The 24183-nt window shown below is 36.5% G+C and overlaps 2 protein-coding genes across 3 annotated transcripts in view; one reads left to right on the top strand and one right to left on the bottom strand.

The window, feature by feature from the left end:
* Window positions 1-2297, bottom strand: part of LOC149424230 (mitochondrial import inner membrane translocase subunit Tim21) — a 586526-nt gene extending 584229 nt beyond the window's left edge. Inside the window, exon 1 of the mRNA XM_089651406.1 lies at window positions 1871-2297. The gene's annotated coding sequence lies outside the window, so the exon portion shown is untranslated. The remainder of the gene's footprint in view (window positions 1-1870) is intronic.
* Window positions 1056-22241, top strand: LOC149424229 (uncharacterized). 2 transcript variants are annotated; one of them, XM_089651404.1, is made up of 7 exons: window positions 1056-1255; window positions 11326-12462; window positions 13506-13567; window positions 16778-16837; window positions 19508-19744; window positions 20750-21088; window positions 22052-22241. In XM_089651404.1, the coding sequence occupies exons 1-7, from the start codon at window positions 1242-1244 to the stop codon at window positions 22096-22098; spliced, it is 1896 nt and encodes a 631-aa protein (XP_089507530.1). In that variant the 5' UTR covers window positions 1056-1241; the 3' UTR covers window positions 22099-22241. The 2 variants fall into 2 exon arrangements, with proteins under 2 accessions (XP_089507530.1, XP_089507529.1); XM_089651403.1 differs by having other exon boundaries at window positions 20750-21885.
* Window positions 22242-24183: the final 1942 nt, after the last annotated feature.

Raw genomic sequence — 24183 nt, 5'->3', positions numbered from 1 at the left:
GGTTGTGGATGTCTTGATTGTAAAGTGGCTTGATGTTGGTGTGAGTTGATTTTTGGGTAATTTGTAGGATGGTACTTGTGATTTCATATTTAGGAAGGATTGTAATTGGAAGGATACCAGAAACTGAATAGATGTCCCTAACATGAGTGTCCCATGGAAGTTCAAACACATTTCTGAGAGCTCGGTTTTGAACCACCTGCAGGTCAGCTATCAATTTCTTTGAGGCAAAACCCCAGATACAGCAGAGATAGGAAAGGTGTGAATGTACCATGGCATAGTATACTGAAGTTAGTAAAGGAATGGGTAGTAATCCTATATAGTACACCAGTTAAAGGGGTAATTTTCTCTTTTATATGATTTATATGGAGATCCCACGAGAGTTGGGAATCTACGATCAGACCCAAATATTTTGTGTTCATTTTCTTTTCGAGGCAGTTGTCTCCAATTTTAATATCGAGGCTGAAATTTTTCTTGTTACTGAAAAGTATATAATGGGTTTTTTTACGTTAAGAGTTAGTTTGTTTATTCTCAACCAGTTTGTGAGATGGGAAATATCAGCATTCATCTCCGTTTCAAGCTCCGCTAGGTTCAGTTTATTGTAAAAAATTACCGTATCGTCAGCATAAAGTTGTATAATTCCTTTAATACCCCAATTTGTTATGTCATTCACGTAGATTAGGAATAGCAACGGTCCAAGAATTGATCCCTGTGGTACTCCACATGTTATTTTACCTAATTCACTCATTTCTCCTCCAAATTCTACTGCCGAAAAGCAATTTGATAAGTAAGATCGGAGTTTGTTATTATAATTTTATGTTTTAAGTGAAAACCTGTCATTAGTTGTTATTTGTATTTTTTATAAATTTATTATTTAAAGCTATTAAAAAATCTGTTAGTTTTCCTAAATAAATTAATAAATAAAAAGTTCAGTTTCTTTCTTAAGAATAAAGATGGCGGTTGTAATGCCGATCAATGTCGATAAATTTTCGTTTTGTCTATGTAAATATACTTGGCATTGTGGGTTTATTTATGCATTGTGGTTTGTCTATGATTTATCTCCCGTTTTCGATAGCATTTCGACGCGGCCTAGGGTGATTCTCAATTTTTGTCCTTTTGGAAGGATAAAACGGCATTAGTTACAAGTATGTCGTTAAAAACAAAGTGAAAGGTTGTAGCTTTAATTTTAAGATTAAAAACGACGTTTATAGATCCAGAGATAAGTGCAAATTTTCTGTCAAGACATGGGTCGCGGAAGGTACGTGCGCCCTTATTGATTTCTGTTTTATAATGTATAGTATGCATCCGCAATACTCTTATTTTTCCTTCTATTTAGATTTAGTATATTGTAAATGGGTATATTGCTATCAATAATTTTATCGTATAAGTTACTGACTTTCTTAATACGCCATTACAGGAAAAGGAGTCGTTTTGTGCCAAGTATTTGCAGTAATATAACATGGAACTTATTATCATTATAACCAACTGTTTTTTAATTACGGTTTCTTTGTTCTGTTTTGGGTTAATTTGTCGAATTCCGCTGCATGCAAAGGATCTTTAAAAACAATACTTGATTTCAACTTAAATATCTAATGCAGCCAACTATTTAGGTCGGGGTTTAGGTAAACATTTTCAAACTAGATTTTTATGGTTTAGTTTGGGTTATTTTAATAATTTATTCGTATTTTCTAACCTGAGAACTTGGGTTTAGTTTGGGTTATTTTAATGATTTATTCGTATTTTCTAACCTGAGAACTTAACTTTGATTGAGAAGTAATGCAGCTTTTACCATCTCCCACACACATAAATAATTATTTCTTGTAGTAATTAAATTGAAACCAAGTGCTGCTTACATATTTTGGTAAATATTTACCTACGACTACCGTTTTTACTACTACAAAAAATTGCCCCTTTAATAACGCCTGCTCGCGTCCCCTTTAGAGTTATATCCCAGTTTTCAAGTAGTTTGTGGGCTACGCTAGGTTTGTATAGACTGGTTTGTGATTTAATTCTACCTAATCCAACCTAACCTAACATGTACGGAATATTTTCTCAAACGGTAGTCGTAGGTAAATAATTACCCATATTTTTTGTGTATTACGCGTGCAGCGGAATTCAACAAGATTAATATGTTTTGTTTTCTACAATAAATCGAACATTATATTTCATATATTAATTCAAAAACTTTTTATTAATTGACAATGCCTACCTAGATACCGTATGTGAAAGCTTACATTAAAAAATGAAGTCATGGGCCTTACAGACCACTCAATTTGATTGCTTCAACTGTTGTGTGTCAACCGTTAAGAGGAAACCGGGTGGTGTTTTTTCCATACAAAGGTATTCCTCATTTCCCTCTCTGGATTTTGACACTAGAGAAAATATTTTTTTACATAATATGAATATTGACCGCAAGCGTGTCGGTACGTTTTGATTTTTTTGATAAGTTACTTTTTATAGGAGTTATAACCCTTCAAAAATTGTTAAAATTGCCTTTTTTTAACGCCATCAACAAACGTTCAGTATACAAATAAGACGATGTATTTTTAAAAAAAGCAAAACGTACAAACATAGAATGTTTTCTTCCAATACATTTGGTAAAAAAAATCTTGTAAATCGGTTTAGTTTTGGAGTAGAAAAATGAGGACTACAAAACCTCGATTTTGACAATTTTATTTAGGTATTATCAGGCTGAGGTGCATGTGTCCCTTTCTCTCAGTATTCGGGGGTGAGGGGGGGGGCGGAGAGGGTTTTGTTGAATACGTATACAGTCAACGAAGTGATGTGACATTCTCAATAATTATATCGATACACTAGTCCACTAGTGTTGTCATGTCCCGAGTTATCGATGTTTTTTAAAATTATTTTTCTGTTTGGTGACTTATCTTGAGTGTGCCAATACTTACCGAGCTTATTTACTAAAGTTATTGTGACAAATTTAATTTGTTTACGTCAAATAAATTAATGGAAAAAAATTGAAAAAAAAACACCTGTTACAGACAGACCCCGAGATGATTCCGTTCCGTATTGCCGAGTTGGATATGGAACACAAAAATTAATTAAAATATTTTTTGATAACTTTTGAAGGTTGTACTCAACATAATATTATCCCTTTATAGGACACTTTTTTTAAGATACAACTACCGAACCAAAAAAAAACTTTTATATTTGACTAAATATATTGTTCTAGATTTTTTTTTCAAAAAAATTATATTTTACAAGAAAATGTGTGATGGTAAGTACATACACCACTGATCGTTTGATGGAATGCTGGTACAGCGTATGTTCAGTGGTACATGCATCTACCACATGTTGTTGAATCGATTATGTTATTATAATATCATATTATACAAATGAATATTGAAATCTATGTATAAGAGGCACCATATTGTTTATTGTGCTACATATTAGGTACATACACATAACTAGTTTAGTTTTTATTTAACTTTTTTAATACGTTATATCATTACAGAAAAATGAACTTTTGGGAATACCTCCTACATCACTTGACATTTTCAATCTTCTTCAATGATCTAATATTTTTTGTTTTTAAACGCTTTATTGTAAAAAAAATTACTGTTTAACATCTACACAATGAAATTAAAACAATTTATGGTCCAGACCTTTCCCTCGCCGGTAAATTTCTTGGTATGCGACCGTCAATTATTTCTGGTAAAAGGCATTGGTGGTAGAAATATTCTAACAGTGGAACGATTTTTTGCCAGATTTCATCGTCCCTCTCAATTTTTTCATACAGCAAACCTTTTGGACTCCACACAACAAAATAACAATAATTACGACGAGTAATATGTAACTAGCCTTGTACTTGGTAGAAGTAATCATGATTCCGTTTTAATATTAAAGAATGGTCTTCCAATTTACAGTAATCAATTATCTTTTGTGCAATTCCCTCTTCTGGTGACATATTTGCTATACTGTAAGGGCATTTAATTTCAATTATAGAATCCTCACCGATAAGGCCATCCGGACTTGCCACTAAAAAGTTTTTCGTTTTATCGATAAATAGCCCACAAGCGGATACCTGCAAACTTGTTGAAGTGAAACTTCTTTAGGCGCGTAATGAATTTTCTGGGACGGAGTAAAACCGAGTCAGGATCGACACGAAAATGCGGGTACCCCCACCACCGCTCACCGTTCACTGTCCCTCTCTCACCATATGCGCTTGTTGAGGTGGGGGAGCCGCTCACGAACGTTCTCTCCCGACACGGGACAACAATCGATGCAGTTTTTGCACGATTCATTAAGGATTTAAGTGCTCATGTATATATCTCGCACTTTAGTTACCATAACCCAATTATCACGACATTAGGAAATGATATTCATGAAATTGACAATGAAAATGGCACATGATTGGTAAATTGTCATTGTAATTTCTTTGTAATTTTTTCTTTTAAACTTCCGATTTAGTTGTCCGGGTTAAGTCTTCCCCAAAGGAAAAACTTAACCCTTCCACTCACTTTTCCACAAATGATCAGCTAGTCAATCAACACTATGTAAGTGCATTATATAAGTAAAATAAATACAAAACAATACAAGAACAACAACACGTCAAATCACCAGATATCAAATGGGAAAAAAAATTCACCGTCTCCAGATATTTTCATATCAGAGGGTTCGGCTCGGTAGAACTTCTAACAGGGCCTATAAATCCTACTGATCCCTCAACATAAATATTTAAAAAATCTTTTGTTATCCTACATGTATTCAAAATGACCGACTTTTGCATCTTTATATATAAATTTTTTGATAGATCTAATACGCCTAAATTTTTAATTAGAGAGCTAGGTATAATGCCAGTAGCCGAAATAACGAATGGTAATATTTTTATAGTCCGAGAATGCCAAATTCTTTTTATTTCATTTCCTAAATCTGTGTATTTTCTTATTTTTTCACTAACAGATTTTTGAATATTACAGGAATTTGGAATAGCAACATCAATGATATAAGTTATTTTTTATTATTATAAAAATTATTATTATTATTATTATTTTATTATTATTTTTTTGTTATTGTAATATTGTTATTTATGTAATATTGTATACTTGTGAATAAATTGAAAATTTTTGGAACTATACATTAATCGAACGTCATTCATCTATAAGAAAATATTAGAAAAAGCAAATCCATGCTTCGTCGTTGAATTATTTAACCTCTAATTTTCAAACTAACCTAAGAGAGAAAATAGAGATGATGAAATGAAAATAGAGAGAGAGGAATACTAGAAGTTTCACTTCTGTCTTGCGTAGGCTTGACACACCCACTTTTTTTTTTTTTTGAAAATTGCTCTATTGCTAGGCTTTCATTTTCTTTTCCATAATTTGTGGCCATAGTTCCTTTGAATTGTGAGTACAGTAAAGAGTTTAATACTCCCGTAACTGAAGTTTTTTGCCGACGCTTATATATTTTTCCAAAGTTAGACGCCGTTATCCGCTTATGTCTTTCAATTGCCCACAGATTGGTATTGCTTTGGCCTACCGTATTCCGTTCGAGCTCTTCCTTATTCGTTGAAGATAATTCTTTGAGAAATTCCTCTTTTTTCGTTTCAAATATTTCAGGTGGCATATCTGGTTCTAATTCCAACTGACCATAATTTTCATCGGGCCCTGTAACTTTTTTCTTTTTTCTGTCGTATTTTCACTATACTTTAGTTTTTTTTTTCGACACATTTGTGTATTCTCCTTCGAACGTCGTTTTCTCTCTATAAAGTGCTTCGTGTATTTGCCGGGACTGTGGCCTTGGATTTTCTTTTGTATTCTTGAATGGGTTGCCAATTCACTATTCCACGAAGCTACTGCTCCAAACATCTTGCTTGGTAAGATCCTCTTGTAGTAAAATTTACCCTTTTTCTACCTATAAATTTGGCGATAACGTTGTTGAATTGCTCCACAGTGTTATTTGTCACGTCAATAATAAGACTTTCTGCATTTGCTATTAGAGACAATAAGAATTGTTGGATATCAGTCCATATTCCACAATCTCGAAGATCGCTTACTAAATTTGGATCATCAGTATACTTCTCCGGCTTGCAATAGTACGATGCACAATTTTTATGATCACCAAACACATGATTTGCGGTATTTTTTATGTCCATTTTCAAATTTTTTATTTTATCACTTTGTACTGTGTTTTCTTGCTCTTTCCTGTAATTTACTGCTCCAACTACAGCTCTTCTCATGCGTAAAACGTTTGCTTCAACCTTTTTCCTTATATGAACTGGTACAAAGCCTTTAGCGTTGTTGGTTTTTTTTCCAAGTGCTTTCATTTTGTTGCAAAAATTGCGGAGTAAGTGATTTTTGCACTCTATTTTTTGTACTATAAGGTTAGGACCATATGGCATTTGTTGCATTATTTTTTCATGATGCTGGAGTCGCCATCACCAACTAGTTTGTTAAATTTCAATCCATGCATTTCCATGCTTCTCGAGAACCCTTCTGCTATAATGTGGGGTTCCATGGCATTAGCACTGTCACGCCAGTTTATGAAGCACCTGTGCTCAGAAGCAACTATGTGTAGTTTAGTAGCTCTAGCACATATGCAGCAGTATGAGTTTCGCACTCCCAAAAATAAAACCTTTTTAGTTCGTAGTCCAACTATGCACCCTGCGCCAGATGAGGAGCTAAATCCACTTTTGTACGACCTCTTTGCCCAGGAGCCATCTGCAACCACCGTTACCAAAGGATAGCCACCCTCGTCTACGTCACCGTTTAAAATGGCTAGCCTTTTTTCTTCTTCACCAGCTGCGATCATTTCTTCTAAGGCACATTCTTCAATTGTTGGCGCTAAACATTGTTCTATGTTCGTGTAAGTCTTACAATCCATATTTGGCATATTTAAAACCCCACAAATTTCATTCCATTGTGAATACCCATTTCCTGTACACATCACTCCTTCGGCGACAGCAGTATTTATAGACATTTTCCGTTTCGGGTCTTTGGAGTGTACGTATTCTATTTTCTTGCAAATTTTGCACTTGAAAACATACTGGCTTAGAAGACCATTTCGTCGTTCCTTCACAAATTTTAAATCGGAAAATGTGCAGTTGGTGTGTTCGTGCTTTATATTTGATATCTCCGAAAACAAATATTTTATATCCACAATTCTGCGACCTTCGAAATTATGGGTTTCATCAATATGGTCTGGTTCTATCACCAAATCATCAAGCGTTGTTGATGATGATGAACTTGCGTTTTCGTCTATATTTGGAGCAAATGATTCATCCATGGAAGTTTCATGCATTAGTGAAGATGTAGTTAAGTTTCCAAAAGTAGTATCGATGACATCCATATCCCTGTAAATGCAAATGATTTATTTATTTAAATTTGTCCATCCCATTTTCCCGTTATACATGCTACATAATACACGGCTCTCATAGCATAAATCTTTAGGTTTTTCTCGTAAGTCGCTCACGTAAGAGAGTTACGGCAAAATTATCAATGTAAACGATACCCATTGGTAATTTTGCCATAACTCTCTTATGTGAGCAACTTACGGGAAAAAAACTTTACGTACGTAAAGGTAACCTTAGGAAGGTTCAGTAGTAAGAGTAACAGGAAAGCGATATTTCGACTTACCTAGATGTCGAACGTGGTGCAACATAAATCTGTCGTTTGATACTAATAATCGGTTTTTTTCGTCTAGTAGATAAAAACAAACGCGCTTTGTTTCCATTTCTTTTACCCATTATTTATCTGTAAGAAAAAAATTTTTGAGCTGAAGGTAGGTAATAAAGTAGTCGATTTTATGTAACTCAATTTCTAAATACACATATATTATGCTACGTATATATTTGCGAATAGTGGCGTGCACAGAATTTGAAAATTGAAATTTCGGAAAAAAAATAATTTTCAGCTACGACAACATCATTAATGTCGTATTTTCAATCTTAGGATTCTAGCCCACTGAAAAATCAGTGCACACCACTCTTTGCGGACAGATACGCGAGCCGAACCACGAATTATGGTAAAGGTACGAAGCAACCGCAAGCGGCGCAGCGTTTCGGGCAGTTTGCTTTTGCTTCGTTCCTTTCCCATAATCCGTTGTTCGGCTGGCGTGTGTATACGCAGCCTAAGACGTAGAATAATATTTATTATAGGTTACTAGATATGTTAACAAATGTACCGACTTGCACTAATGCACTTTATGCATACAGTCAAAACTGATGAATTTACGTTATTCAGGGAGAGCCAAAAAACAACAACATTTTTAGCGATATTTATATGTTTAGTTAAAAAAGGAAATTGTGTTGTAATATTGAGTTTTCATTATAGCAGGTTTTGACTGTATATAGAAAATACATAGTTTTGAATGTATATACGAAAATACATAGAAAACTTTATAACTGCTTACATACATAGGGTTATTTTATTTTATTTTATTTGGGAAACAAACAGTTATACAAATTTATTTTAATACAAATCATTTTTACCAAGTTGCATGAACCAGTAAAGTTTCCACAGAAGATTTTATATATTGGTAGAAAAACATATGAATATAAATAATAAAATACAATATAAATACTAACAAGTAGAAAAGGAAAATCTCTAAAAAAATAAAAAGATTACAGATTCAACCCATACAAAAACAATACACACACTAACACTACTAAGTTTCCCGCAACGATCGAACGCTACTCTCTTAGGAATGCTATGAATCCTGCGAGGCTCGTGTTAAACACATCGATATTTGTGCATAATCTATTTAAGGTGCTACAGCTTCTTCTTATAAATACATTTTCAAGATAATTAGTATTGCTCTTAGGAATATAAAATGTGTCCGGAGATCGAGTTACTCTTAATGGACATCTGAAATGAATATTTTGTAAAAGGTATGGGCTATCAATAAAATAATGGATTATCTTATATAGCATTACTAGGTCTCTGATATCTCGGCGTTGATCAAGAGTTTTAAGGTTCATGGACACATAGTTTTCATCATTTCGCATGCGATAAGAGACATATTTGCTAAAATAATTCGTCGGTATGGCGGTAACCCACATTTATTGAAAATTATTTTAGTAGGTTGCGTTTATGAATAGTTTAGTAGGTATCTACTCACCATATGTCCTATATGTGTCAATCGTGAGAAATGACCAAACAGATTTCAATATTCAAGGGGGTTTCAGGGTCAAAATTCGAAGGTCTGTATTTGAGGTAGAATAGTTTCCAGTAAAAAGGCTAGTCAAAAACAGTAGAGTGATGCAGCCAGCGAAAAATAAAAACACTATACAATCACAAAGTACGTGATGTACCTACTGCGCCTATGCTGCCGTTTTATAAAAAAAGATGGTATGAATCTCCCGATATTACTAAACCAAAACAGCGTGCATCTTACTTTACTAATAGTAACAAGATGAATGAACTATGAGCGAAGAAGATATCTATTATATAGGAATACGCACGCTCAAGTCGCGACGCGTATTGACTTATCTGTTGCAGCAGGCAGCAACCTGTATACACGCACGCACAAGTCTCATTGACTTGTGCGTGTGCAGAAGATGAGCTCGGAGCAGGCAGTCACATGTATATACCTACGCACAAGTTGCGATGTGACTGAGATGATGAGTCAACAGCAGGCGCTCTAGTTGCGAGTTGCGACATGACTTTTTTATGTGTGCAGCAACCTGTAAACACGCACCCACAAGTCTCATTTACTTGTGCGTGTGCAGAAGATGAGCTCGGAGCAGGCAGTCACATGTATATAACTACGCACAAGTCGCGATGTGACTGAGGTGATGAGCGAACAGCAGGCGCTCTAGTTGCGAGTTGCGACGTGACTTTTTTATGTGAATACCGCACAAGAGTCCGAACTGCTCCCGTCTGGAGCCAGTGAGACTGTGGATTCCCCGATTGGCGACTTAATTGGACTAGTATTACAAAACCCTGTAAGCTGATAGCTGATTTGGCCGTAACTAAGTCGCCGCGTGTATCATTATTTCTCCAGACAATTATTTTATATTATATTTAATTAATATTCTTTTTAATGAATATTATTTTTAATATTGTGAAACAACATAAATTAATTAAAATCAATTTACTTGCGCACGCCGTGATTTGAATCCGAGACCTCCGGACTCGAGAGCCTTATCCCTCAACCACGGAGGCAAAATAAATGTATCTACGTACATATTTGTAGTAAGTAATAATAATAATAAAGTTAAGTACAATACAATATTAAATAATGTAGACCTCGCTATTTTATTACGAATATGTACCTAGGCACCTACTTAATTTTTGGAATAAATGAATAACAGTAAATGAAATAATAAGAACTGATCGCGATAATATGACGCGAAGTCGCTATCGGGCGCGGCGCGACGATTCGTGCTTCCAACACCTGCAGCCACGCACACACACGCATTGGGGTTCACCAATACACCGATAGCGCTTTTGCTGTCCCCGCTGAGATGAACGAAATAGAAATAATTTTTACAAATACCTATCGTTAAAATTTCTCGGCGCTCCTGCGCGCCCTTAAGTGTTAATCTTATTGCATACAATGCAACTCCTCCCGGTTCAACTTTACGTTCAACTCGACCAGATTATAGAGACTCGATAGATTGATAACAACCGCCAATACCCTATAATATTAGTAATACCTCCAACTTCTGACATTTCCCATACATTATGATGGCAACATGATACACTGGCGGCGTGAGTTGTGCGCCTTAGTTTTCTTTCATACATTTGAATGGATTTAATGTGAAATATATTCTTTATTGTAATTTAATAAATTCTAGAAATCGGATAAAACAATAAACATTAGGTAACCTACATACGACCTTACTACTTTCCTTGCTCATACATAAAAACATTTTACAAACATGTGTTTAGAGCATCAATATTGATAATGATTTATAATTTCAACATGAACATCCACTTTTTATGTTTTCAAGAACATTTTTATTTGCTTGGATTAAACGAATTTGCAAAACACCGCCACTAAGTACTAAATAAATTTAATTAGCTGCCATTGAAAATAATGTCAACGTCAACATTCTACACCAGCGTCTCTAGCGCCCAGAGTTGTTGATATTGGCAATATTTTACTGGAGTTGGATGTATTATTAATATGATAGGGTATTTGCAACCAACCAAATTGAGTCATCCATAAGGCCCATCAACTAACTCTTCAATTGTAGAAAATCAAATATATAATGAATGTTGTTGCACACAGCTAGTAGATCTTTTAGGGTATTACTTGCTTGCTATGTTTACACTACTTAATCATTAGCATTTTGAATGCAGGTACATAATATGTAATATGAAATTCTTTTTGTAAAATTCCTGTGCGTATAAATATTTATTGCAGAGACCGTAGCCGAAGTAGGAGCCGGAGGCGCAGTCAGGACCGTGGGCTCGGTGGAGGGGGCGGGGGTGGGGGAGGTTATGGGGGAGGCGGGGGTCGCGGAGGAGGTGGCTTCGGAGGAGGCGGCTTCGGGGGCGGAGGTCGAAGGAGTAACCCCGGAGCCAACCTGCGTAAACCTAAATGGGATCTGAGCCGATTGGAACCATTCAAAAAGGAATTCTATGTCCCTCACCGAAATGTAATGAACAGAACTTCAACAGAAATTGAGGATTGGAGACGTGAAAACTATATTACACTTCAAGGAAAAGATATCCCCACTCCCGTGTTTGACTTTGGTGAAGCGGGATTTCCCGACTATGTTATGGATGAAATTGAGAAGATGGGATTCAAAGCTCCCACACCTATACAAGCCCAAGGTTGGCCCATCGCCCTCAGTGGCCATGATATGGTGGGCATAGCTTCTACGGGCTCGGGGAAGACCCTCTCCTACATCCTGCCCGCTATTGTCCACATCAACCATCAGCACCGGCTGCAGCGCGGAGATGGGCCCATAGTGCTGGTGCTCGCTCCCACCCGAGAACTAGCACAACAGATCCAAGAAGTAGCCGACAAGTTTGGGAATACTTCCAAGATAAGGAATACATGTATATTCGGGGGGGCAGCCAAAGGGCCACAGGCGAATGATCTGACGAATGGAGTTGAGATAGTAATCGCTACCCCGGGGCGTTTGCTGGATTTCCTGGAAAGCAATCGTACCAACTTAAAGCGTTGTACTTATCTCGTTTTGGACGAAGCTGATAGAATGTTAGACATGGGTTTTGAACCCCAGATACGCAAGATTATTGAACAAATCAGACCTGACAGGCAAACCTTGATGTGGTCTGCGACATGGCCTAAAGAAGTTATGGATCTGGCTGGAGAATTTCTTAAGGACTACCAACAGATCAATGTGGGATCATTAAATTTAGCTGCTAATCATAATATTCTTCAAATTATTGATGTTTGTATGGAATATGAAAAGGAAACCAAATTAAGCACACTATTGAAGGAGATAATGGCTGAAAAAGAAAATAAAACCATCATTTTTATCGAAACCAAGAAAAGAGTAGATGACATCACAAGAAAAATGAAGAGAGATGGGTAATTATTAATTTTACATATTTTGAGTATCCTAATTTTAAATTCATGTTTTTAAGGGGAACGGCTGCGCTGCCTTTTCCATACAAAATTTAAATTTGGATTTGATGCCAAACTATCCATGAATAATTGTTCAAAAGTTATAAATAAATAAATTCTTTATACCAGGATGTGGGGAGGTGAGTGCAATCCCGCACATCCCATAGAGGGAAATATATAGCACGGATATGTGCTACCTTATTTATTTGTGTTTTAAATTATAAAATATAGGCCATTAGAGAATTAAATTTTCCATGAATTTGGAGGTAACTTATTTGTGAGTTAGTGATAATTATTAAAAAATAGTTTTACAATACAAATATAAAGTATGTAGTAAAAATGATTATAAAGAGCATTTTAATGGGCTGAATTTAAATTACAAATGACCGATTTACATGGGAACACAAATTTGTCTTATTAAAATTTCTTTTTCAATAGTTACATTTTCATATAATTAAAATCTCTACCCAAAAGATTTTTATTTTAAATAATCGTTGCGACTGAATCACGGATACACATTCTCTCTCCTCTGTTACCATGCTGCTGGAATGGGATGGAGTGGGTGTCACGTGACACGTTATTAAACCCTGTATATCATAATTAAAAATATCCACACTAGATATTTGCTATACGTTTTGATTCGCCTATAGTGCGGCTGGCTACATTTGCAGTCCATTGAAATTATGATTTCCTTGTGGTGCACTGCAGTGTGCTGTGTGTATAGCTATGTTTAAAATGTTTTGAATGTATTTTGTTACTCCTAATGAAAATTTAAAAACTAATGAAATTTGAGAAATTTACTAATTTTCTAAAATATAATTATTCCGTTTTGGTTGGGTATTTTGGCCTCAAACCCAAATTTAAGTTTTGAATGAAAGAGGAGTAGTTCCTCTTAATGCTATTGGAAAAAAATAGTATGTTTTATTATAAAGGAGATTATTTTGTTGGATATGAAACCTATGTTCACCAAATAATGATTAGTATTTATAAATAATGTCAATTTTCAGATGGCCGGCAGTTTGCATCCACGGAGACAAATCACAAAATGAGCGAGATTGGGTATTACAAGGTAAGTGTGCTCATTATTATTGTAAGGGAACGTATGCCTAAATCTCCAAAGGTATGAAAGAGACAACCGGTTATGAATGAGACGGCATGATAGTGAGTATGTTGATAAAAGAGTACGCCTGTTGTGTTTCTCCGTCCTTATGAATTTCCTAGCATGCAACATCTCATGGACTTACCAACAACACCCGTTAAACTCTACATATAATAATTATTATTTTATAGCTATTATCCCCGAGGCAAACAAATCATAAAAGCCCAGCTGGGCGTAAAACCAAATAAAATAAAATAAAATTACTACTGACTATTTTTTCATTCTTCTCCCAACACCCGCGCTCTGAATGGGTAACACACTTCCCCCGATCGAGAGTTTGGTGTAATAAATAAATTTTTTTTCATGACATACACTATCCTGAGGTTGGAACCCTAGGACAGGGCCAGCTTAAAACTTTCTCAGGTGTCCACGACTTCATCTACAATTCACTTCCACATCATTTAATCTACTTAACGCTCCTTTCTTCATTTGTCCACTCTGCATGCCCAACCACCTAAGCGTCCCTTTCTTAACCTTATCCATTTCGCTTCACTACTTCAGCATTGCAAGAATTTTTGTATATCCGCAATGTTAACACGGTCATACATACGCTTAACTTTACCATACAAATATTTGATCGTGCCATGTCCTTGTTGGACATCCCCGACTTCTTCTGCCCTTCACTTCCATGTCACATAATCTACTTATATGTATTTCTTTCTTCGTTCGTCCGCACTGCATGACCAACCATCTAAGTGTCACTTTCTTAACCTTATCCATTATGGTTACATCAGCCTTACAAGAATTTAGACATCTCAGGGATCTCATTTTTTGAACATTTGGTCTACTATCATCTCTCCTCTGCCAATTCTATGCCTCACTGTCACAAAAAAACCATGATTCTCTAGAGAAACGAGAAATGAGTTGTTTCTCTATAGAAGTGCGATTCTCAACAGATTGAACAATTTTGGGTGGAAATAATTAGGAGTGTGATTACTTATTAATTAATTTAGAGAAACTTTAGTATGAAAGTGTCGCTATATATATATTATATTTTTATAAATTGCTAACATGTTCTGTCTACCATTATGTAACAGATTTTCATAGTAAGTTTACACGGAGAGATGTATTTGTGATTTGCTGTTTCCCTTTAAAACTGAGGCATCGATAATAGTTTAACAAAAAAAAGGACTCTTAATTTTTTAAGATTTGTGTTATTTTTATATATCCAAACATTCGAAATGCTATCGATCTTACTAAAAAACGTGGTGAAAATTTTACTCAATTGATAAAAGGACCGTGTATGTGAAAACCTTACTAACTGAAACGTGAAATAGAAACTGACATAAAATAGTTTATGGAAAGATACATAAGATACATTGCTTATCCAGTCAAAGGAGGGTTGTTTTGTATAAACTTGGAATAATTATTTGTCATCAAATTTCGGAACTTGTTAATATTAATGTGACATTAAGTTTTCGCTTTAACCTTTTAACCGCGTTAATTTGCTCCGTTTTATCTATACCCGTACGCGGTACATATTTTCAAATACCTATGCACGCAATTAAATGTCAAATTAAAGCATTCTGGCATGATTTATTGGACTATATAGGCAGAACAGATTATTCTCCACAATATGATAACAAATCCTCGTGTGTCAACACTCTTAGATGTTTATAAAAACAAAAACATAATAGACGTACCGTGTCTTTTGAATGTGGTCCCGCCATTCACTCGGCGTGTGTGTACTTAGGCCACTGCGTTGATAGACACAAGTGGGTCACCATGAGCACTTATCATTTTTAGTTATGAAAACATTTTCTAAAACTGAACACTTAAATTTTATGTCACATAATATAATAATAAAATTGGACTAACGCCATCCGTTGAAAAAAATGTAAACTATAGCACTCGAAGGCGCAAAGAGGCTCACTTGATTATCAATGTTTTTTAATGAAATACAATTTTATTTTCGAGAAATTCTTGTAGATGTCAGCATCATGATAGTTCTACGAATGTTTAAGCGAGCGGGAAATAAATTTATGTCAAAAGACCGCTGGAATATCGGCATTCAAAGTTTCCGTATCAACTGTTGATACAGCCGCGTATGAGTATGGACTTTTTGCCGTAACAACAGTTGATACGGCCGCGTGCAAAGAGTTAATGTCATTTTTATTGTCAACGAAAGTGGGCAGGGCCACTTAAGATTATCTACGATAAAATATTTCGGAAACAGGCAAATCGAGCTTTACTAAACAAACCATTTGGATGATCAGAGCCTCAGATTGATCCATCGAAATGGTAAGAACAACGGCCGTAAGTCTTTTCATATGCCTGGAAAAAAATTATTAGGCCTATGAAAAATACATCAAAGTGTAGAATTTCCTACTTAAGAACCACTTTTCGGATATGGATTTATTGTGGCAAATAAGTTCTTGAGATTATGATTGGAAAATGTTTTCATGTTTGTGCCTGAACTTGACAAAATAAAATAAAACATGTATTTCGACGATGTTATATGTCGTAATAAATCAAAACAGGCGGCCGGTGTTAAGCTGGAATTTCAACCTTACCGCCATCTGCACAGGGAGTACGTAATTTCACCCGATTCCGAGTGTTAAAAATTACTCACTTTTGTTTTTTGTAACTAAAATTACTGATAACAACAATATATATATATAAACTCACGCATTTTATTAGACAAAAAGTCACCTCACTTTTTTGTCATTCAATTCATTTCAATTCTTCTGTGTTTAGTTTCTAGATTTGAATATAAAGTGTGGTGTTTTTACTTTCTAACACCATTTAGATCACATTTCTCATCATGACAGTGAGGGAGATACAACGATTTCTGTGGGACCATAAGAGTTGATCCCAAAAACGAACAAATTAGCCTGAAAAGTTAATTAATTTAAATTAAATTTCTAAGAATATATATGTATATAATTATATACGATGGTTGGAACTTGACAATTTAGTTTTAAAAAAAATAATGTAGGCAATGATATTCTAGTCTCTAAGAGATGCGCTATGACAAGAGTAAAGTGCAACTGGTAATTTGTTTTCTATCGGTATTAAGGGTACCTTTTCTGTTTATTCTCTAATGTCCTATCCTATCCTACAAAAAGAAACTTTGACAAAGTAGGAGATATATTTTTAAAGCAAGTGTTCTTCTTTCAGATTTTAGAATTGGAAAAGCCCCGATTTTAGTAGCTACTGATGTGGCGGCCCGTGGCTTAGGTAAGTACTTTTTATTACTCTGTCTAAATTTCTTATGTTACTTGTTGTTTAGTTGAAATTAATGCATTTATTTTATTTTTTCTTATACAAATTAAAATACAAGTTGACGATAATGTTTGTAAGTGAAATATAACTTTCAAAAAATGTTTTTAACTTTAGTCATTGAATTGTATCTGAATTTTGGCTTAGTTTAAAGAATAATTCTTATTATTTGATTTGAGTATTAATATTTTTGTGTATAAATATGTATGTTAGAAGATTGATATGCTATATGAGTTAGAAGAAATGCTTTTACAAAGGACTATTTAATAACAAAACTGAAAAATGTTAAAGATTTTTCCTGGGGCTCCGCACGATGAACTCACAGTGGTGATTTCTTCTGCAGAGGCACTGGCCCTGGCACTGGCACAAGCTCTGTGCTGGAGTGTGCCTCTCAGAGATACGGAGTATGGCGCGGGTCTCAGGCGACCAGCATTGGCCAGTGCCGGCGTGACCATTGGTCCACTGCCCACTGCCTTTGCTGGCAGACGCCCAGCCCGGCCAGCCCTCACTATCTCTTGTGCCACAGTAAGACCTGACTATCATATATATCACTTCACACGGGATAAGTACTCACTCATTATAGCCACCAGCGTCAAGTGTCGAGTGACATCCCGCAACTACGTCTACTGTGCTCTGCTCTGCTCTGCTCTGCTCATATCACTTTACCAATATTATTCTTATTTTTTTTAATGAAACACTGAGAATTTGAAAGTATGTATTTATGATGCCCAGAGAGATTTATTTTACTGAAAATGATGTAATAAAGGTCTTCATTTAGGGTTCCATGATAACTCAACACAGTGACAATTCAACACTCTTTTAAAAAGTGATATAAAGTCATTAGAAACGATGAAAAAAAAAATTTAACCTAACCTACTTAACCCAGTTAATAAAGTTTTTGTTTCATCACTTTGCATGACTTTATATAACTTTTTAAAGATGTGATGAATTATCATTGTGATGATTTATCCGGTCACCCTTCATTTAGATATATTGAGAGAATCATCATAACTAGATACTTCATTTTCATCTTAACTTTCATCTCAAATTCTTACATTACTTTAATTTGGAATACTTCTTGTTCCAATGGATTTAACAATTTCATTGGGGTTCCCATTTTACACACCAAAAAATCGTACCCTTATGTTTCATTTATACGTCTTATTCTCTATAAATATATCATAATTTGCCTATATTCAAATGACATTCCTCAGAATAAAATAATTATTCTTCGGTAAGTTATTTTACATTGAAAATAAATAAATCATCACTGTTGATTTAATCTCTAATCAAAGTCAGTTTATTCTAATTAACCCTCTTGGCCTCAGAGCACCAATCTGTCGGCGTAAACTTAGGCAAATCGTATAAAACACAATGACCTTAATCCAGGTAAATAATAATCCATTTGTTAGAACACTAAATATTCTTAAACATTTACATACTTATTTTGGTATAAATTTGTCTGAGGCCAAAAGGGTTAAACACAGATGAATATGATCACCAACTTATTGAATTACAGTGGGCGTTGGTTATATTGATCACAGTTGTTCCATTACTTTTACCATCTAATAATTTAAACAAACTTTCGTAACTATCTCAATAACTGTCGCCTACTGTATTATTATTTTATCCAAGCCTATTAATGTATTTTCCAAGATTTTTTTGATTCCATTGAAGACTATGTTTTTGGGGGTTCAATAGAGTAGTCCCAGAGAGACGTTGTACGTGACTTCATCGTTATAGTATCTTGTCTTTGTCGTTTTCACACGAGAAGGAAGTGTACAATCGTCGATGATATACATACGACCTCTCTCTGTGAGTACCATAATGAAGTTTTTATGTTTTAAAGATCATTTTTTTTTTAATACACTATTGAAATCTACTGAACTGTATTGTACAATAAACATCCATAAAATTCAATACATAACACCTTCTGAATAGAATTTTTGAGCATTATTGTGTAACCTTATTATGCAAAAGAATTTATTAATTTGCTTTCAACATTTAACTCAAGGATTTTGACTGATAGTCTATTAGGAAGAGGTTGAACATTTGTATGTTTCAGTGTACTGCATAATGTATGTTTGTTCAAAGGTATTTACACAAGGGTGCTATTCATTTATGTTATGTTTGGTTTTAAAATTCTGATGTTACCTTTAGAAAATTACGCGTCTGAAACATTTGTGAAATTATAATTATAAAAAAAATGTGATGCAACTTTATTATTTATTTAAATTTTAAACTTTATTCCAACTTTCATTACAATTTTTTTTGATTACATCATTTAAAATTTAATGTAAAATGAAAACATTAAATGTTTTTAAAGACATTTGTTACGTCACTCTTAACATGAATAAGTTTCCCGACACTGAATAATATGAACACAATAATGAATAAAGCCTTGAAGAACTATGACAGATATTGACAATACATTAACATTTGACAAATGTATTGCATTATGAAATTCCTATTTAAATGTTTTTTTCTTTTCTTTTCAAATGACATTACTCAAGAATCACTATTTATTATGTGTTATCAGAAATTGTTGTTTTTCTCCTCGATTAAATAATTTTAGTTGCAAATGATTGAATGACATTATCTTATTAACATAATCTTTTTTGATTGCAGATGTGGATGACGTAAAGTTTGTGATAAACTTTGATTACCCCAGCAATTCCGAGGATTACGTCCACCGGATCGGAAGGACTGGGAGGAGAGACAAGACAGGAACCGCCTACACCTTCTTCACCCCGTCCAACGCTGCCAAGGCCGACGATCTGGTGGCCGTGCTGAAGGAAGCCAAACAAGTGGTCAATCCTAAATTACAGGATCTAGCGGAAAGGGGAGGAGGCAGTGGGGGCAGAAGTAAGTGTTGTTTTTATTAAATTATAAACAAATTTCTAGAATTATAAACAAATTCCTAGAATTATAAACAAAATTCTAGAATTATATACAAAATATATTTTGTGAATGTTATGTTTATGGTATGATTTTATTACTGCAAATATAATTTTCTAATAATAGTTCTGAACTATGAATTCTTTTCACTTCAATCAGATTAAATTCCCTGTTCTGTCGACACCCTATACTTATTTCATTTGGAGTCCGATGCTTTAATAGAATCTGAAATAACAGGAGATTTTAAATTCCGCTATTACTGTATTTATTAACTTACAATTTAAAAAAATTACATCAACTCCACACAGGAGACCACCCTGTGGAAAATATTTTACCCTTTTTTTAACATCAACTCACACACAAGGCCCTGAGGAAAATAATTTTCCTCAGGGCCCATATCATCTTTGGGGATGCTGTATGGGGTTTTTTTTAAGGAAAGGAAAGGGAGGAAGTTCTGGAAAAGCAAAAGGTATTACGGTTGGGTAGGAATCTAGGGATCAATGTGTCCAAGAGTGACGGATGTATGCGACCCACTGCGGCGCAAGGCGATGGGTTGAGAGACCAGTTGGAGAGGTCAAGGGGTCTCCCAAAACCAGCCTCGCCTGATCTGGCACGCAACGCGGCTGGTGGGAAGGCGCATCCTGAACACACCTTATCTGATATATATATACCCGGACACCCCTGCTAAATCACCAAAAGTAGCAAACCACTTGGTGTGACATGTGGCAAAAGTGTAGGTTATCCAATAAATAGTTCCCGGGGCGGCAAACCCGCTTCCCAAATTGGATTGGATTAAATCGCTTAGAACCTATTCCGTTTTTGGGGATACTGTTTGGAGGGTCTTTAAAAGGTAAGGAGAGAGAGGAAGTTCTGGGAAATTGCTTGCATTGCACTGTCTGTTAAATGCTGACTAAGATTATGTATTTTTTTATAGCAGCAGTCTTTGTAAATATGTTGTTTCCTTTCTTTCAGATCGAGGCAGAGGCGGTCGAGGACACAGGAGGGGCGGACGGGACCGAGAAAGAAAAAGATCTCGTTCCCGCAGCCGGCGCCGATCTCCCCGGCGCCGTTCGCGCACTCCACGCCGCTCCCGGTCCCCCCGGCGCTCTCGCTCACCGCGCCGTTCACGCTCCCCCCGCCGCTCTCGTAGCCCCCGCTCAGTGCGCCGCTCCCGCACTCCCCGCCGATCCCGCTCTCCACGGCACTCCCGCTCTCCGCGCCGATCCCGCTCGCCACGCCGCCGCCGCCGCTCCACACACTCCTCGCGCAGCTCCTCCAGCAGGTCGCGCGACACCCCCAGAGATAAAACAGGCAAGTCAGAAGCCGTTCCCACCAGTCACCAGAGCGGGCCCCTGCTCCCGACGCCGGGGGGCCTCCCGCCGCCCCAGCCGCCTGCGCTCGTGGGCCATACCCCCCTCACCCACCCCCATCCCCCTCCGCGCCACACTCCCGCTCTCCTAATTAAACATTCCCAGAATGGTACACATTCGGCACCTTCAGCCGGTCCCCAGTATCCTAAATCTTTACTGGACGTACATTTCCCTAAACCATTGTTAGATAACAACACTTTCTCCAAGTTACCTGAGAATCGTGCTAATAAACCTCCTTCATCCGATAGGTATCCTCCGCCTCTTCTAGAAATTCGTCATACTAATACCTTGAATGACAATAGGCTTCCCAAATTGAAAGTTGATAATCAATTGGCTAAACAACCTCATAATATGCAATACCAAAAACCACTCCTTGATCCCAAATATTCAAATCAAAACCACATAATGGATCTCGGCAATCAAGTGCATGCGCTCAATGTGCCTCCTCCGGCAGCAGAATTGCAGTTTCCCATGCTGAATGTGCCTCCGCCGGGTATGATTCCTCCACATGGGCACATGTTCCCTCCTGTGAACCCCTTCATGGCCATGACCGGGGGACCCCCATGCCCCCCAGGCTATGGCTTCCCACTCCCGCACCCACAGTTCCCCGTGTTCCCGCAGGTGAATGGGAATGGCCCCGTGGGTGGGCAGCTGGACTGGGCGGCGCCCCCGCCCCCGCCGCCGCCCCCCCCGCCTCGGGACTACCGAGGCGCCCACCACTAGGACTAGTACATAGAGGTTTGTTATCCTGTCAATCCACTTACAATTACCTCTGGTTCCTGGTCCTTGGTCCTGGATAGGACTCGGTGTGGCCAGACTTTTGTTGGATTACGTTGAAAGGTATTTATTGCCTACAGTCAAGAAGATTTAGTTAATCCTGGTATACTTTATTTGATTGTTTCAGGTAATGGATACGTTGTGGGGAATTCGTATTGGAGCTCGAGGAGATAAACAGAAAAATTGTTTGGATGATTCCGTGGGACTTTAATAATCAATTTAATATAAGTAATAAACATTACCAACCACTTTGTAATAAAAATTGACACCGAAAATTAAATCGGTCTTTGATTTATCAATAAAAAGTAATTTCTTCATTGGCTTGTTTGACTTATTAAAGAATTTGTAGAAAACCTATTATATCCCAACATTGTATTCTTGCCAACTGCACAGAGCCAGTGGGACTGGCATTCATAGCTGAAGGGAGTTGGGGACGGGAAGAAGACATGTACTTTCCCGTACATGGAAATTAAGATCTGGTAAGTGAAAACGGCTAAAGCCATTCCAAGCAATACCCTAATCTTAAATGGTGTCCTTTCACCAGGACGATGTTGAGTATCCACCACTCTGGAACCATAGTCAGATTCATAGTCGATGATCTTAACAGATTTTTTGAGGGAAATGTACACTTTTTTTGCGATTATATCTTAAGATTCATCCGCACGCCCCTCCCTAAAGTCACACTTCTGTTCGCTAGGATTGCATTTTGACCGCCGTGATTTTCTATCTTTTCAGGAGTTCTTCATTTAATAGAAATAAATAATAATCATGTTTAGAAATAATTAGAACCGATGAACTCAACAGACACAACAAACATTGCAAGCATATTTTTGGCCAAAAATCTCCCATTTCTTCATCAATGATGTACAGTCGACCCCTGAACAAGAATGAACAACCCATTGTTGGCTTTCACTACGAAATGTTATGATTAAAAAACTAGTCATTACAACGAAGGAAAAATAGAAATACAGAGAAAAAGTTCTGCACCTAATCTAGCTTATTGTGAAATTAATACAATAGTGAAATTCTAGAAGCAAATAAGGAAATATTTACTTGCATTTCAAGCTAGTATGGCGAATTGGCCGTAATACTGACCACACTGAGTTTGTTACATACTATTCTGAAGTGGCAGCAGGACTGCCTTGATCAAATTTTGTCATGATCTAGCATAGGGAAGGGTAACAAGAAAATATGTGCCCTTCTGACCGCTCCCTCGGCACTCTGACCAGGAATGTGTGCGAAAATTGAAAAAGATGGCCATAATGCTGTCCTAGCAAGCGGATAATCTTAGTAAAAATCTAGAAAAAAGTTTTATTTAAAACTAGCTGAAATACTCGGCGTTGCCTGGACTATAAGTGGTGAATACACATGCCAGGGAAAAAGCATACTCGCGGGCATTTAGGTTAGTGTTCACACGCTATATATAGGCATGCTAGATACTCACATCTCTAGTTTCGTGCGATAGTGTAGCTGGCTGAGATGGAGGTCCCGGAACAAATAAGAAACCAACTGCAATTTAATTTTTGTAAAGCGGAGAACCTGTATTCCACAAGCACTGGTAGCTGCGATGGTGCATAATGAAGTTCAGAATCTATTCGTCGCCCCACAAACGCTCACGGCAAGTAAAAACCATTCAGTGTTGCGTAGATTTGATTATTATCTTTAGACAAAATTGCTTTTATCTGTTTGATTTTTTTGTGGCTGGCTGCTTTCTGCATAACTATGTTCAATTGATATGACATTGAAAGTTAGCAATGATTTTCGGTTATTTTGATTGCCAACAACTTCCCCTATCACCACACTTCGTTCGATTCATAGCTTAAGGGACACCATAAATAAACCAATCACCGGGACACCCTGCATCAGTGGTGGTATGCCCAAAATTCTTATTTCAGGCTGAAATTTCCCTAGATTTCAGAATGGATTTGTGTGGGGTATTCTCCGTTTGCTCAGTACTGGATTCCTCACTAGAGAATTTCAGAATAATTCGCCACAATATTTTCAAAGAGAATTTCTAAAAGTGATTCCCCACAACTTTTTTCGACCTATGAGGGGGGGGGAGGGCTAGAGAATTTCAAGGAAATTAATTCCCAACGTTATTTTCAAATTCATAGGGGGGGGGAGGTAGCTAGGGTATTTCTAGAGAAATAATTCTCCACAATATTTTGGTGTCCGAGTTACTTTCCGAATTTCCCTAGCTTTTTGTGCTTTTTAACCTTTCATTAAAAAAAAATTTCCCCTAGATCTAGGGAAATTTCC

The sequence above is a fragment of the Hesperophylax consimilis genome, chromosome 4 (assembly GCF_061612785.1).
Source record: "Hesperophylax consimilis isolate HC1 chromosome 4, BYU_Hcon_1.0, whole genome shotgun sequence".
NCBI lineage: Eukaryota > Metazoa > Arthropoda > Insecta > Trichoptera > Limnephilidae > Hesperophylax > Hesperophylax consimilis.
The sequence above is the reverse complement of the archived record's forward strand: the minus strand, read 5'-3'. Positions and strand labels throughout refer to the sequence as shown.